The 16,910-nt window shown below is 38.0% G+C and overlaps 1 protein-coding gene across 1 annotated transcript in view; it reads right to left on the bottom strand.

Moving 5' to 3' along the window:
- Positions 1–1,157: 1,157 nt before the first annotated feature.
- The window catches only part of LOC149138998 (ER lumen protein-retaining receptor-like), a 72,149-nt gene continuing 56,396 nt past the window's right edge, over positions 1,158–16,910 (bottom strand). Inside the window, exons 4-6 of the mRNA XM_089453357.1 lie at positions 1,971–2,044; positions 1,823–1,886; positions 1,158–1,701 (exon numbers count right to left, since the gene is read on the bottom strand). Of these exons, the coding sequence (XP_089309483.1) occupies positions 1,665–1,701; positions 1,823–1,886; positions 1,971–2,044 (175 nt within the window). The 3' untranslated portion in view covers positions 1,158–1,664. The remainder of the gene's footprint in view (positions 1,702–1,822; positions 1,887–1,970; positions 2,045–16,910) is intronic.

The following is a 16,910-nucleotide window of genomic DNA, read 5'->3' as shown; positions in this document are numbered from 1 at the left end:
CCTAGACACCAAGGATTGACATCAAGTTGCCAATGGCTATATTGTGGGGGTTGACTCACAGGGGAGCCACAAGACTAAGCCAGTAGACTTTTAAAGTATGGTGCTACATGTTTGATTTTATAATCAAATACGCTTAGTTGATTAGATAGGCATGCATCCCATTTTAACAAGCATACGCATATTCTCTGTTCTACAGCCATGGAAGGCTAGAAATATAGCATGCATATATGGGGAAAATGCTGTAGTTTGCAACGAGGGAAGCAACAGGGATATTGAGCTTTTAGGTGGTTAATACCCTTTTTTTGTGAGAAGAGGTGCATTATATCTTCCCAGAAGCATCAAAAAGTGTAATTTTCGCAAGTAGTTCAGATGCAAGAACTGTAGCCATTATGTTAAAACTCCATGCTTGCACTCATTGAACTAATGAAACGCAAAAAGAAAGCCCCCGTGGAGTAAGATTTAGTTGGGATCTAGTTTGTCTCCAGGTTTGCAATGGTATCTTTCTAGCAATTTTCTCGATAATTTTGAATGTATTTTTGGTAGGAATCAAAACAACAATAATTTCAAATGGTCGAGTAAGATATCACAGGTGAGTTACAGGTAAGGTGTTGATACTTCTAGAGCCTTCTACACAATGAGATGCAGGTAAGGTGTTGATCTTCCTAAATGTTTAAACATTCTACACAACCTATCTGCAAAAATGAGCTAATACATGTTGAATCCAATAAAAACATTGAGAACAAGAATATATCTTTTTTACCCACCATTTAACAATTAACGCAGTATTGTTAGCATTATTCGGTAAACAAACATATGTTATATCTAGCAGCCCTCAGAACAATTATTCACAAAACCGAGTTACTAAATCTTACAAAGCCTTGTACACTATCTGGAGTTTTGAGGTTTCAACTTTCTAGAATTATATTTACGATGATAAAAGCAGATCTGAACAAGTTGCAAAAAAATTGAAAGAAACTACATCTCATATACAATCTCTTAGAATTTTTCAGTATAGGTAAATCTTATTTATAATTGCCAATTTAGAAATTGCAATCCAGTTTGTTGAATAGATCCTTTTAGACATCATAATAACAAATTTATTTGTGTTGCATTATCAAATAACCTGCAAGGCCTAAAAAATTCTAGGCACGCTCGACTAAAAGGAAATTTACAATCACCAAATAATTACATTCAAAATCTGCAGCATTCATTTGTAAATGTGGTGGCAAGTAAGAGCCACAATAATAGTCTGATTTCGCAGCACAAAGAGCATATCCTAATAATTTACTGCATCAGCATAGTCTTGATACATCTTAATATCTTTAGCATTTTAGTATAAATCAATGGACTAGCTTAGTAACACTCAAAAAAAAAAAATTGATACATAACCTATTTTCTTGAAGATGACTTCTGGAATTCTCATAAAAAAAATTGGCTTGCAGAGATAATTGAGATCACAAGATTCTGACAGCTCTATATTTTATCAGAATCTGAAGACAAACTGAATAAGCGGTTACATTAGCTAGGTTAAACAAACTGAAAAAGGGGTTTTGTTACCAAGATCACCCTAACCTTCAATGGGAAGATTTACATAGCATTGGAGCAAGAACTGATTTTGCTCAAATCAAAACTCCTTGCATGGAGAACCAACTCGATAATGAAAACTAAGCTGGTAACTGCAACCTCTCATTGTTTTTCCAGCTGTAATACCATGAAGCAGTTCAGTGATGAATGGCCAACCCTATTTAAGTCTTCAACAAATAAAAGAAAAATATAGATAAAAAATTAAAGCATTTGGTTGCTGAAGATTAAAGAATCCCACCTTTTGAAATAGTAGTAAAAGAAATCTGCATAAAGAGCTGTCTGCACGAGCCCAGATACCCAAGCTGAGGAACAAAAAAGAAAGCATCAGACAATCTCAAAAAATGATTGTTTCATATTTAAAAACCAATGCATAGAATTCTTCTTACGTATCCATCGGAAGTAATGTTTTTCCGTGAAATAGCGATAAATCCAATTTAGGATATAGAACCCCCTGTAAGCCCTGCAAAATTTAAAAAAAATAATAATAAGATTTGACTTACTAAATATGAAGAACAAACAGAAATGAATTCAGCTATAATTCTTCTCATCAATCATATATCTCCATATATAGCACTTTAGCATTAATATTAACAGTTTTTTAGTGCATGGAAATACAAAAAAGTCCATCCTAGCTTGTTGTTAGAACTAGGAGAAAAAAAAGAAAGTGCAAAGAAAAATAAACTTCTCATCACTCCTCTAGCCCGTATAGCAACAATTAAAGCACAAATAATATTAATGACTTGAATAGCATCTAAACAACTATTTTAGGTTTGCAAGCAACTATTGAAATCCCTCTTTGGACAGTGGGTAAGCATTGTAGAATTAATTACTCTTCCTCCACTTGACGTCAAGAGCGATCTCTCCCATGCTCAGTTGAGATATCAATGCAACGAGGGTACTTTGTTAGATTTTCTCAAACCATGGTAAACCTTTTCTGCACTCTAAAATAATTCTAAACAACAAAAACTTAAAGCTATTTAAAATTACGCATTGCAATTAATGCTAGAACCTATAAATACACATTATAGAAAATATATAACAAAAACACAATAAAGTGACTATCCAAACATATTACTGTTTTTCATTGCCTTCAGGAAAACAACAAACTGCTAACCGTTGAACTAAAAAATAAATAATACATATAACACTACCTTCTCCTTTATAGAGTAGAAGGAATAATGAATCCAGACACATGCTCAACAGCAACAGCATCTTAACTGGAAATTTTAAACCCTAACCCTAAAGTGCCCTCCTTACATGGATAGATGAGCCTAAGTGAAGTATGCCTCTACTGGCGATGAACTGAGGCATGTAAGCATGCATTCTCCTAGAGATTTGAGCCCTTACTCAAACTAGAATCCACATGCATGAGCACCTTGCTTATAGGAAACCGCATCCTCTAATTGTGCATGCCAATACACATGCTCAGCAGCAACAGCATCTTAACTGGAAATTTTAAACCCTAACCCTAAAGTGCCCTCCTTACATGGATAGATGAGCCTAAGTGAAGGATGCCTCTACTGGCGATGAACTGAGGCATGTAAGCATGCATTCTCCTAGAGATTTGAGCCCTTACTCAAACTAGAATCCACATGCATGAGCACCTTGCTTATAGGAAACTGCATCCTCTAATTGTGCATGCAAATACTAACTAAAGAAAAATCATAAATAGAATTGAACTACTAAATATAAAAAGTATCTAAACCTAAACTAAACTGACAACAGCACATGCATGCCAAAGAGAGATCCTATACCCTCATTACTAATTTACTACTGCATGGAATTGCTAAAGTATGGATGTATGGAGCTTCTGTATTGTTGTACAGAACTCTTCTAGAGGATTGGTTTGTTGTTATACAGACCTGCACACATGTCACACATGCCTTCTCTATGTGCACCCAAGTCTCTACTACTTGTTGCCATTAATGGCACTCCGCTATAGAAAACCAAAAGTCCTTACTGAGGAAAGTATTCTTTGCCAAGCACAAGACACTCCCTCAGCATCTAGAATGTCCACTCTGCCAGAGTCTAGGTTAAATAGTTGACAATTAACAAACATGAAGAAACATGAATCTGGATCAATGCTTCCTTCTGTACTATGACCTCTCTTCAAAATCTTCAAGGTAAGAACCTTCTATAGAAGGAACACTTCATCAGCAACTTGTTAGCCTTCTTTGTCCTTGATGCCATCTTCACTTGTGAGCATCTTCTCACGCCACATCATGGACTGTTTTGGATTTCCTACGTAATGAACTCATCTTTATACAGGGCCAAGACAAGTGTATCAGATATCTGAAATCACAAATTGAAATCTGCACTAAACTTAGAAAAGCCCAACATAAGTATAAACTCATTGACACTGATATCTAAAAACTATTGGTGCATGCATCAACCCATCTATGAAAACTCCTTCCTCGGAAAATCCTAACACAACTAGAGTAAGAATCTCATCAAGGTCAACTCCCTATTGCTAAGAGAATCCTTCTATAATAACTTTATCCTGGTACTCTTCCATACTCCCATCGACAGTAATCAAGAAATAATCACTGATTCCACAGTTGGCTCTATAACTATCTCCTCAAGTCTGGACGCACACTCCTCCATCATGGCTTCGCAAAATACCTGTTCATATGGATTTGCACGTACCCTATAAAGACTACCCTCTCGCACTCCTCTGGCCAAACCTCAACCAAATCCATGGCTGTTGTCTCTAATGATTTGACTTGTTGACCATCAAGCTCAACCAAACACTATAAATCTGTCATGCAAGAGATTGTAAAAAGACTCTTTGTTAACACATAAACATATAAGATAGAATCTAGCTCAAGAACGTCACCTGAAGGCATCTGGAAAGATATGGAGTCCAATCCCTTCACAAAATACGAGCAATCATCTCCCACCTCCACATGCAATTCTCCCTTTTGCTCTTAAAACTTTGAAGATCTTTATGTGATCCGGATTGGATCACTATATTGTTTGTCATCCATCTTGATGTTTTCAAAGTGGAAAAGGTGGAGGAATCAGCTGTGGACCATTTTTAACGACGGAGCCCAGTTTGGCAAAAAGGGGTCTGAAAACTTCCGGGAGCATTTTGAGGCATCAAATGACATTTTTCGGGCGTAAAACTTTGCCGCTTTAATGCCACACCTTTTTTTCATATTCTACACACACAAACTTTTCCAATAGCACAAGAATCGCGTCAATTGGAATCTGCATGTGAAAGTTATGCTACCCAGAAGTTGACCTTCTTGTTTTCACCCCCATAATTTGAGAGGATGCCAAGTCGGCCCCCATTATTCATGAAAAAAGAGCTAGCCACATGATTATGATGAAAAAATCTCTAGAAGAGTCTATATTGTAACTCTGGTTAAGAGTTGCGGTAGTCGGGTTGTGTTATAACCAGGGCACTAGGAGGAAAAGGGGTTCTATTATTTCGAGTGCATTTGCTCCATAGCTGAGCAAAAATAGCCCAGGGGGGAGGCAATAGAGCACACAAAGAGGATTTGTGCACTGTAGTAGCCCACAGGCCATACTTCTCTGTACTCGCAAACATTTTCTATTTAATGAAAAAGAGCAGAGCGACCTCACCTTCCAGTTGGTTTTTTCTCCCGAAAGGGTTTCCCAGCTCGTATCTTATGTCAAATGTGTGTGTGAGTTTTTATTTCATTGTTCTCTATTTTCTACATAATTTTAATTTGCATGCATATGTTATCAAAATTAATCTACAAATCTATAAATCTAAAGATAAATAACACTTTAATGGTGTATATTTTGGATTTTTAAGTATAATTTTATCAAAATTGTTGTGACAAACTGTCCAATGGAACATCCATGGCATTTTACAGATCCTTATGTCATAAATCATATGTTTGGAAGCCCCATTGTCCACATACCATCCAATGCCTAAAATTGTGTTCATGGAAAGACACAATACCATGGCAAAGATAGTATCAAGCCTGGTAATCAACTCATTCACAGTTGGCACTTCCACATTTCCTAAAAACTCTTCTTGTTTCCATTGCGTGTCCTTCCCCTTCTTCCTCTAAGCATAGCGACCATGCTTGTTGCACCTAAAGCATTGGATATGCCTTATGTCTTTCTTCCCCTAACATAAAGAATATGATTCTTCCTCCTTACTTGTTTAATCCTCCTAGGTTCTCATTCCTACCTCTTCTCCCCACCTTCCTGGTGAGGGTTTGGTCTGGTACATCATCCATGTCTTTGTAACTCATTGAGACATGTTGTAGTCTAATCTTCGATCCAATGAAAGCATCCCACAATTGCTTGAAGTCAAGCAACTTCCCCTGGCCACAAACTTGTACAAAGTTGTGCCATTGTGGACTAAAGGCATTTACAGAAATCTGAATCAGCTCATTATCCTCAATTATGTCCCCCAACTACAACAATCTCTCTCAACCTTATTATCTTCATGAGATAGTTTGTCGTTGTATCTATCTCGGTCATGTGTGTATCATCGAGCTTGTTCTTAAAAAGCACCTTCTTGGATACATTCACACTACAGTACAAGGCTCCAAAGGCATCATATCTCTCTTTGGCAGTCTTCTTCTCGGCAAGATGAAGGATCAAGTGATCCCTCATCTATTCAACAAGACTCACTTTGCTAGTAGTGCCTTCTTGTTGCATTCTATCAAATATTTTGGATCTATAGGTAGCACAACCACCTTCTCCACAAGGCACCATAAGTCTGTCATTTCCAAGGGTGACTGCAATCTCAACTACCATTGCACAAATTTGGAGGCTACCTCGAACAAGTGACTCTTTCATATCGAGAATGAACATTACCACAGATCCACTAAATTATCTTCAATATCCACTCACTCGATCAATAAGGGTTTTGCACCCCACAACAAATCTCAAGTCCACATGCTAATCACTAGCACAGATATGCTTCAATCATTAAAAATTGGACATATTGCCCACTAAAACCTTCCAACAACTCTCTACCACGGACAACTTGCATATCCATACATCGAGTCTAGAAGATTTCTAAAACTAGGCTATAATACCATGTTAGATTTTCTTAAACCATAGTAGGCTAAGTTTGTACTCTAAAAGAATTCTTATAGAAAACTAAACAAGGAGAAATTGAAAGTAGCTTGAAATTGCAATATGTAATTAATGTTGAAATCTATAAACACGTACTAAGAAAATATATATCGAAAACGCGATAAATTGATTGTCAAAACTTAGTATTCCTTTTCATTCCTCCAAAACTAAAAATCTACTATGAAAAAACACCAAACTACTGTTGAAATAGGTAACTAGGTTTGGTCTTCATAATGACATATGTAATCATGATTTTATGTATTTAATGAAAAGAGAAAAATAAATTTATTATTGTTATTCTTGAGGCATGGGTTTCATGTTCAAGGAAAATTTACAATGTTCTACAAGTTTTCGGGACGTGGGGACGGGGGAGCGGGAATACGCGGGAGCGGCCTTTGCAAAAGCTCCCCACGGATTTTTAGGAAACATCGGGGGACGTCGAGGTCTTTACACAAGGGACCTAACAAAAATAGTAAAATAAAAATACTATTGTGGTATTGTCTAAGATATAAGAAGTAAATAGGCCATGTTCTTCTTGAAAGTTTAGATAATTATCAATGTCAAAGGGAGAATTTTTATCTTTCCATTCAATTTTGCCCTAGTGGTAACAAGGACAAAACTTACTCCAAGTACATGATTTCATCGTATGAACTGGTTCATACTTAAATTAATTTATTTAACTATTTATTAAAATTATTTACTCTGATTTCAAAGCTAAAATGATTTCTAGGAGCATCCAGTTTCTGCTGAGTCTTGTAAGGCTAACAATTAGCTATGTTTCTTATAGAGCCTCCAGGTTCCGCCAAGTCTCGAGTTTTTTTGTTTCCTCTTGGTGAATGCATAGATGGGTTGAGTAGTCCAAATGCCAGAGGGCTTGATGGATAAGATCAAATGCTTTTTCTTGTCATGGATCTTTCATCTTTGGTTGATTTTTGTGAGCACGCAGTATCAGTCAAGGAAGATGTCAATGGCCACAAACAGGGACATAGAGATTCCAGATCATCACAAGCAGGCAGTCAATCTTCAGGTCCTTCAAGTGGAGGTGTTGACTCTCTTCCAAAAGTTGAAGCTATGTTGGTGTTTGCTCCAAAGTATACGCCAATTGAGGCTCCTAGGAGTGAACTTAGTTCATTTGTTTTCAGAAGTCCATATATTCCTGCATCTAGAAAAATTCCAACTGTGGAATCAAGTATTAATGCATGTCTACAGTGCTACACCACCATCTTCTCCTTACCTTGAAATCTCTAATAAAAATTTTGAATATTATTGTAAAGGAAATGACAATTGTGTAAAGGAAGGAAGATTACAAGCATGTTCAGTCGGGAAATCAATTGTATGAGAAGCCATTTGTTACTCATTCTAATACTTACGTGGTGCGAAGGAGAGATTCAATATTTCCATCCATTACTCATTCAGGTACTACAAAAGATGGAAGGTTTGCCAATGTTCCACCAAGTTTATAATTTTTTACAAAAAAAGAAATTGGAATTTGACTTTACTAAAATTATTTGACCTTGATTTTTTGGGAAACATAGGAAACATTTCCTTTTTCGGGAGGAAACAACCCCTTTGGAGTTTCCGTGTGTATCATGTTTTTGGGAGTGTCAATAAACGACCCCTAGACGACCCCACGTCCCCGGAGTGCAAGGGAGTGAGGAATCGCGATTCCCAAGTGAGGGGACACGTCCCCGTGGAACACTGGAAATTTATTTTCAGCTAAAGCACCCATTGAGTACTTCTAGGTTTGTCATAAAGTCAATTGAGTAATTCCCATGTATTGAAGACCCATTTGGGCATGTTACATATTGTAAAGAAATTTTATTTGAGTAAAAATAGAGTCAAGAGACCCTCCAAGACCTCGTCATGGTGCAAAGATCAAGTCAGCCTACATGAAGAGACAAGTCGACTGAAAGATAGCAATTCATACCCCTCACAAGCCTATAAATAAGAAATAACTTGACCTCATTTGGAGACCATTCAAGCAAGTTCGATCTTCTCAAGATAGAAGCTAGAAAAGGACGAAAAAGAAGGAGAAAAACTAAATCGAATTTTTTGGGCCTCTCTCTCTCTCTCTCATGTTAGGGTTTCTACATTTGTTGGACAGAAGAATTCGCGGGGCAGGTTGAAGTTGCTTAAGAATTTGCTGGGGAGATGGAAGTTCCAAAAGAATCTGTTGGGTAAGTTGAAATTGCAGAAGTTGCTGGAAGCAAGGTTTGACTTGGTCTTGGAGGGTCTTGGTCAAGGGTCATAGGTCTTGGAATTCGTCAATTGAAGTTCTATAAGAAGAGAATAATTCTTGTGGGTTTTCCTCTCAGTTGGAGAGGTATTCGCTCTGGCTAATCGCCTACATCTTGTGTCATATTGTCTCATTGATTTTATTGTTTAGTAGTTGTTTGATGATAAAGAACACTAATAATAATCAAGTGGAAGAAGAAGTTAATCAAGTAAGGTAAAAATATATCACAAGTAGTTATCAAGTTAAGATAAATGCTTTACTCTAGCTGCCCCTACATTTCTCAACATGGTATCAGAGCTAAGGTGACAAGACAAGGAAAGGCAGCGTAAAGGACACTCAAGGGACGAAGCACTAGAAAAGCATCTAAGAAGCACCAATAAATTTGATTAAGAGAGAAAAACAAGCGAAGCGTCTTAGATTTGTTTTTGGGCTATATTCTTCCACATGCGAAGAATAGTGCATCATCTTGCAGCAGAAAAATCTTAAGTATAAAGAGAGTGTTGGCATTATGATACAGGTGTTGTCCTTGATGGCAACTCACTTAGAGGTATGATACAGGTGTTGTTCTTGATGGCAACTCACTCAGATGACAGATCATAGCGCAGCAGGTCAAGAGCAAAGAATGAATGATCAGAGAGAGGTATACGCATGTTAACCTTGATGAAAGTGCGTATACACGCAGGTTAGCAGAACAAAAGGCGCGTATACGTACACACGCAATTGCACAGAAGGGAAGGCGCGTATACATACACACGCAGTTGCACAGAAGGAAAGGCGAGTACATGTCGGAAAACTAAGTTTTGTCTGTGGTATTTGGTCCATGGTATTTTGGTATTTGGTCCGAGGTATTGACCCCAGGTATTGGGTCCAAGGTATTGGTTCTACATGGTTTTGGACCATGGTATTGAAAGAAGCCTAAACCTATATAAGGAGAAGATCATTAGGCCAAAAAGAGGAACTGCAAGGATTGAATATCTAATGAAGTGTGAGATCTAGTATATGGGTTTGTGATGCTTTGCTTGATCTGAACCAAGGAAACACCTATGCGGTTGATGATGGATGATGGATGATGGATCAGGATCATAAGGCTTGGAATGTGTTATCATTATGTGGTTTGATCATGGATAGACTAGATCTGAATTACTGACGCATGTTTTATTGTATAAATGTTGTGATCTGGGTATGACCGATGTCTGGTATAGCTGCAAAGTTCTGAGTTAATATTTGCAGATGTGTATACGGGTTCGCTTTGGTAAAAGCGCATATACACGCAAGTTCGGCTCATCAGAGTCGCGTATACAGTATGAAGTATGATATTTGAAGTTGTAGTTGGGTCTAGTCGTTGTTGCAGAGTTCTGTGTTCTGCCCTATGCTTGATGACAGGGTTTCAGTGATTCAGTATTGGGTGATTCAGAGATTGATGATGCAAGTGTAGTTGATGATTGTATTGCAGTGGTGATTGTTTTGTATTTATGGATCCAGTCTGAAAATTTATGAAATGTGGTCCCTGGAAGAAAAGAGAAGGTAGTAGCCTTCTGTAGGCCGGCGCCTACGTACTAGTAAACGGATCGGCTAGTACAAGAGCTAGGGGGTTGCAGCTCCCTTCCAATAGTAGCTGGAGAACGAGAAAAGGTTGTAGCCTTCTGCAGGTGGGTGCCTGCATACTGGTATGAGTCTGCGCCAGTACAAGATTGTAAACAGGTTTTTCTTATCTTAAAGAAAACAGCAGCAGGTGGTTTTTGTCCCGCATTGGGTTTCCACCTTATATCATGGTGTTCATGTGTGCTTTTCACGTGTGATGATATGTTCTGTTTTACTGCACCTGTTTACTGTTCATATGGTTAATGAAGTTCAGATGCACTGATTAAAGATCAACATATAATGGATTAACTGAATCATAAGTTTACTGGATATACGCTAATTGCATTAAACACAGTTGCTTGTACACGCGGATTTCCTTAACTGAAGTAGCATATATGAATCTCAGCTTGGAAACGAAAAAGTTAGTGATTTGCTAATACTGATTCACCCCCCCTCTTAGTATTATTTCCAACAATTGGAATCAGAGCACGTCCTTTGGTAGAAGCTTGATCGCTTGAAGGAGATCCGTAGAACAATGGGAAAGAAAGCGCGTCAAAAGAAGAAGACAACTCAAAAGAACAGTGACAGCCTGCCATTAGGTGAAAGTAAGTATTCAGATTCTGAATCACCTTAGATTGACGATAAACAAGCAAATGGAGCATCAAATAAAATCATAGATCAACAAGATCTACTTAGCAAAAGGGAGAGTGCCCTCAAAGAAGAAGTTATCAACTTAAAAGCTCAGCTAGAATGTGCCTTCAGAATTCGTCAAATGCTGCATGAGCTGAATGAAGAATAAGAAAAAGAGATTCTCAAACTAAGGCAACAAGTGGAAGAAGGAAGAAAGTCTGAAGAAATTTTGAAGAAGCAATGTCTGGAAAAGGAAGAACAACATCAGGTTGAGGTAAATATCTTGAAAGGTAAATTAGAAGAAAAGGATAAACTAGTACAATTATAAGATTTTGGATGATATTCTTAGTAGTCAAAGGTCGCCTGCTATCAAAACTGATCTTGGTTTTTATGAATCTGTTGAAGGTGAATCTAGCTCACAAGGTGAGGCAAGGAACTCTAATGAGAAATCTGAAATGCTCAACAAGGAACAGCGAAGGAAAGAAATTCCTCAAAGAAAATCTTTTGCTCCTAACTGTGGAAGTGATAGACGATTATTTCCTCCGATGAATAATGTTGAATGTTATGTATGTCATAATCTTGGACATGTTGCAGCCAGATGCAAAAGTAGAATGGTTCAAGACTGTCACACAAAAAGATCATCACGTTCCAGGTACTTCAAGGGATATTGTTTTGCTTGCAATATGTTTGGTCACAAAGCCATTGACTGTTATAGGAGGAATATGAGACATGTAAGATGTTATATATGTAACAAGCTTGGACATATAGCAAAGGAATGCAAGAGAAAATTTTGGACACCATACCAAAAGGAGAAAACATCATCACAGTTGAAGATATGGAAGAAAAAGGAAGTACACCCAGAAAGATGTGACATAGCAGAATATACAGACATCACAGACTCAGAGGAAGCAGAAAGGGTGGAACATCCGTGTTCTAAATCTCATACGCAAGTTTCATGAAGAAGTCGCGTATATACGTGAGTTAGACACTGCACAGTTGCATATATGTTAGTTTGAGGAAAAGCAGTGGGACAGGCTCAGGAAAAAGGGTCTGATATGATTCAGTCCATTATTTGCTTTGTTTGATAATGGCTACAATCTGTTGATGATGTGTGGAAATGGTTTGATCCTCATAAGATGTTTAGAAGTGTTTTGATCCTATCTTGATGATGATGATGCCTTGATACTTAATGCTGATATATGCATGATCAGATCTGACAGTAAACAAGATGGCAAGGTTCAGGGGGAGCATATACTTCAAATAATGCATTGTTGGCATTATAGTTAGAAGTCTTTGGTGATGATACTTATGAGGCTAAACGATACATCTTGATGGTTGGTCAAAAGAATGGTATTGCAGGTTACAGGGCTGGATGTTGATGCTTATGGTGCAGATCATATATGGTGTATGATAGTCATGGTCTTGATTAGATTGTTGGTCTTTGATTTGTAACCCCACTATGCATGGGATGGATGATGTAATGTTTCTTATTTTTGAGTCATGTATAAACTTTTGGTATATCCCCACTTGGTTGGGTGGATGAGTCAAAAATGGTGTATTCCCACTTGGTTGGGAGATTGATGTATGTATGAGTCCTTAGGAAGGTCATTGTAAATGTATGTATAGAGTCATGTTATGCTTTTGCAGACATTGCATGTGCTCACGGGGAGCATGCACGGATTGGTACATCTTGGCATGTACAAAGGGGGAGCTCAATCAAAGATTTCAGCAGGTACTCGGAGAAGTATGGACAGCAGAATGTATATCAAGGAAGAGAATATCTTGGTTCGCCCTTTGCCCTTGATGTCAAAGGGGGAGAGTTACTTGGTGTGGTTGTTGCCATCAAATCCAAAGGGGGAGATTGTTGGCATTATGATACAGGTATGATACAGGTGTTGTCCTTGATGGCAACTCACTCACAGGTATGATACAGGTGTTGTTCTTGATGGCAACTCACTCAGATGACAGATCATAGTGCAGCAGGTCAAGAGCAAAGAATTAATGATCAGAGAGAGGTATACGAATGTTAACCTTGATGAAAGTGCATATACACGCGGGTTAGCAGAACAAAAGGCGCGTATATGTACACACGTAGTTGCACAGAAGGAAGGCGCGTACATGTCGGAAAACTAAGTTTTGGTCCGTGGTATTTGGTCCATGGTATTTTGGTATTTGGTCCATGGTATTTGGTTCGAGGTATTGACCCCAGGTATTGGGTCCAAGGTATTGATTCTACATGGTTTTGGACCATGGCATTGAAAGAAGCCTAAACCTATATACGGAGAAGATCATTAGGCCAAGAAGAGGAACTGCAAGGATTGAATATCTGATGAAGTGTGAGATCTAGTATATGGGTTTGTGATGCTTTGCTTGATCTGAACCAAGGAAGCACCTATGCGGTTGATGATGGATGATGGATCAGGATCATAAGGCTTGGAATGTATTATCATTATGTGGTTTGATCATGGATAGACTAGATCTGAATTATTGACACATGTTTTATTGTATAAATGTTGTGATCTGGGTATGACCGATGTCTGGTATAGCTGCAAAGTTCTGAGTTAATATTTGCAGATGTGTACGCGGGTTCGCTTTGGTAAAAGTGTGTATACACGCAGGTTCGGCTCATCAGAGTCGCGTATACAGTATGAAGTATGATATTTGAAGTTGTAGTTGGGTCTAGTTGTTATTGCAGAGTTCTGTGTTGTTCTGTCCTGTGTTCTGGTTACTGTGCTTGATGACAGGGTTCCAGTGATTCAGTATTGGGTGATTCAAAGATTGATGATGCAAGTGTAGTTGATGATTGTATTGCAGTGGTGATTGTTTTGTATTTATGGATCCAGTCTGAAAATTTATGAAACGTGGTCCCTGGAAGAAGAGAGAAGGTAGTAGCCTTCTGTAGGTTGGCGCCTACGTACTAGTAAACGGATCGACTAGTACAAGAGCTAGGGGGTTGCAGCTCCCTTCCAGTAGTAACTGGAGAACGAGAAAAGGTTGTAGCCTTTTGTAGGTGGGTGCCTGCGTACTGGTATGAATCTGCGCCAGTACAAGATTGTAAACAGGTTTTTCTTATCTTAAAGAAAACAGCAACAGGTGGTTTTTTTCCCGCATTGGGTTTCCACCTCATATCACGGTGTTCATGTGTGCTTTTCATGTGTGATGATCTGTTCTGTTTTACTGCACCTATTTATTGTTCATATGGTTAATGAAGTTCAGATGCACTAATTAAATATCAACATATAATGGATTAACTGAATCATAAGTTTACTGGATATACGCTAGTTGCATTAAACACAGTTGCGTGTACACGCGGGTTCCCTTAACTAAAGTAGCGTATATGAATCTCAGTTTGGAAATGAAAAAGTTAGTGATTTGCTAACACTGATTCACCCCCCCCCTCCCCCCCGCCCCCCCTCAGTATTATTTCCAACAAAGAGGTGAAGTTTTGGGGCAAAAGAAGTCTCCCTTGCAAGCCAAATTAATGAGAAGAAGATTCCATCTCAAGCAAAGGAGAAAAGGAAACAGTTCCATCCATCTTCTAGTCACACGTATGAACTAGGGTTTTTGCAACAACAAAAAAGCCGAAATTGTAGTCCTATAATAGCAAGTCGAAATCCTGAAGAAGGGTCGAAATCGAAGTTGTAAGTTTTGACAAGCGTGACTGGAAGGAACTCAGAAGACCTCAAAACCCTAGCTCATCCATTGAAGAACTACACATTGAAGCATCTAAAAGTCTTTACATTCTAGAGATGCAGGAAGAAGCGTAATCATCATCATCAAGGAATCAAGGTGATCTCCCTCTCATTGAAGGATCACTTTTGAAGGAAGACATCTTCATCAAGAAGACATATTCTATCATCATCAAAATCAAGAAGGCATCAAGTTGAAGATATTAACATCAAGGAGCATCTTCACTTGACAAGTAAGTATCTTTATAAAAATGTTTGAATCTGTTAAAAGTTAAAACAACTTCATTTTGCAAGGAAAGCAACAAATTGGTTGGGTCATCAAACTTTCTTGCATGGAAGAAGAGGACAGATTTGATCCTCATAGAGAATGAAGTCATTGAACATGTTAAGGGTACAATCACTAAACCTCCAAAGGAAGAAGCTCAAGCTCTAGCAAAGTATATGAAGGAGAAGGGCTCAAAGGATTCTCATAGAATCCAACAACGATCCCCTAATACCTTATGTATCAAAGTTGGACACATCAAAAGAAATATATGACAAACTATTAGAATTGTTCTATGTAATTACAGCAAGAGAAGTGATATCATTAAGACAAGAACTCTACAAGACGAAGATATCAAAAAACGAAGGAATAGCTTCATACTTTGTGAGGGTGTTTGAAATAAGGGACCAACTACAAGAGTTGGGAGAAATAATGTCTGACAAAGAAATGACTACTATAGTGCTCAATGTACTAGCGGAGGAATGGGGTAACTTTACATCAAGCATCTATGGGAAGAAGGAAGCTACTCCATTCAATGAACTATGGTCACTATGAAAAATTGAAGAAACCAAGTTGAAGGCAAAAAGTGATGTAGGATCAAACGAGCAAACTCAAGCATATGCTGCCATGGCAAAGAGAAAAGGGAAGTTTGGGAAGTTTGGTTCTCAAAAAAAGAAGAAGAATATGGCCAAAGTCCAATGTTATTGCTATCAAGAATATGGGCACTACAAGAGAGATTGTCCCAAACTCAAGAAGGACAACAACAAAAGAGGAAGAGAAGAATCCCATATCACCGAAGAAGTGGAAGAAGCTGAAAAGAAGAAATCCAAGAAGGAAGAAGTAAAAGATCTCTATTATGATTGAGATAAGTCTTCTCCACCTAGTTCTTTTCAGTCTTTGTAAAATAAAGCTATCATAGTAGAAAGCATTAGTCGCATGATAGAATGCATAATTTTAGGAGATGGCATCAGTATAGCATACGATTGAAGCAAGAGCTCATGAGATCTTCATAAGAAGCTTGAAAGATAGTTGAAAGCAGAAGTTTATGGTGGCAAGGAAGTAGCTCTTGGTCACCTCATTAGAAGCATAAGTAGCATTTATGAGTAGAAGGAAGTCATCTAGTATGGAGCTCATCATACATCATTGGAAAGGAGCATTTGTAGGATGAGGATAATCAAGATCCTCCATTGGAATATTCATTAGAATGTTCATCTCTTGGAAGAAGCGTCTCGCTAAGAATACCACCTTGGATGGGATTCACTATTTGGAAGAATGATGGTATGATGATAAATGAATGCAACATGTCGAGATGGTTGAAATACTCTCAATCAAGGAAAGGAAGCTGCTGAAGGAAGTCTAGATGACGAAAAGAAGAAAATAGGTATGTATGCATATGTTTGATAAGTAAGGTCATGTCATCATATAGTTGCAGATAACTGGAATCGACACTCTACCTCATGAGTATGATCAAAAGAAAGGGTTCACTTTTGTCTGAAAGATGCATTGAAGGCATGGTTCACTAGATGAAATCAACATAATATGTCCTCATATGAAATGAGGTGGTTGACAAAGATGAAGGAACTATGATTGGAAGTTCTTAGGAAGCAATATGTGAATAAAGAAAAGAAGAGATTATGAAAAATGCAACTATGGTCACGTAGAAGAGGCAATCAGCATCCGATGACTAGAAGAATTGGCCATGATATCTCCATGGGAAAGATATGAAGACCTTGGGAAAGTCCGGAAAGTAAGAAGACCCTTGATAATTGAATATCTTGGAGAAGTGTCAATATATATGCAGGATGTTGATGTCGTAACAAGGAGATGTCATGAAGAATGGTCATCACAAAAGGTAATTTTT

This window comes from Pinus tabuliformis, chromosome X, assembly GCF_031772625.1.
Source record: "Pinus tabuliformis cultivar Carrire ecotype Pingquan chromosome X, CPIR1, whole genome shotgun sequence".
In the NCBI taxonomy this organism is placed as follows: domain Eukaryota; kingdom Viridiplantae; phylum Streptophyta; class Pinopsida; order Pinales; family Pinaceae; genus Pinus; species Pinus tabuliformis.
This window is presented reverse-complemented; position numbering and strand designations above follow the sequence as displayed.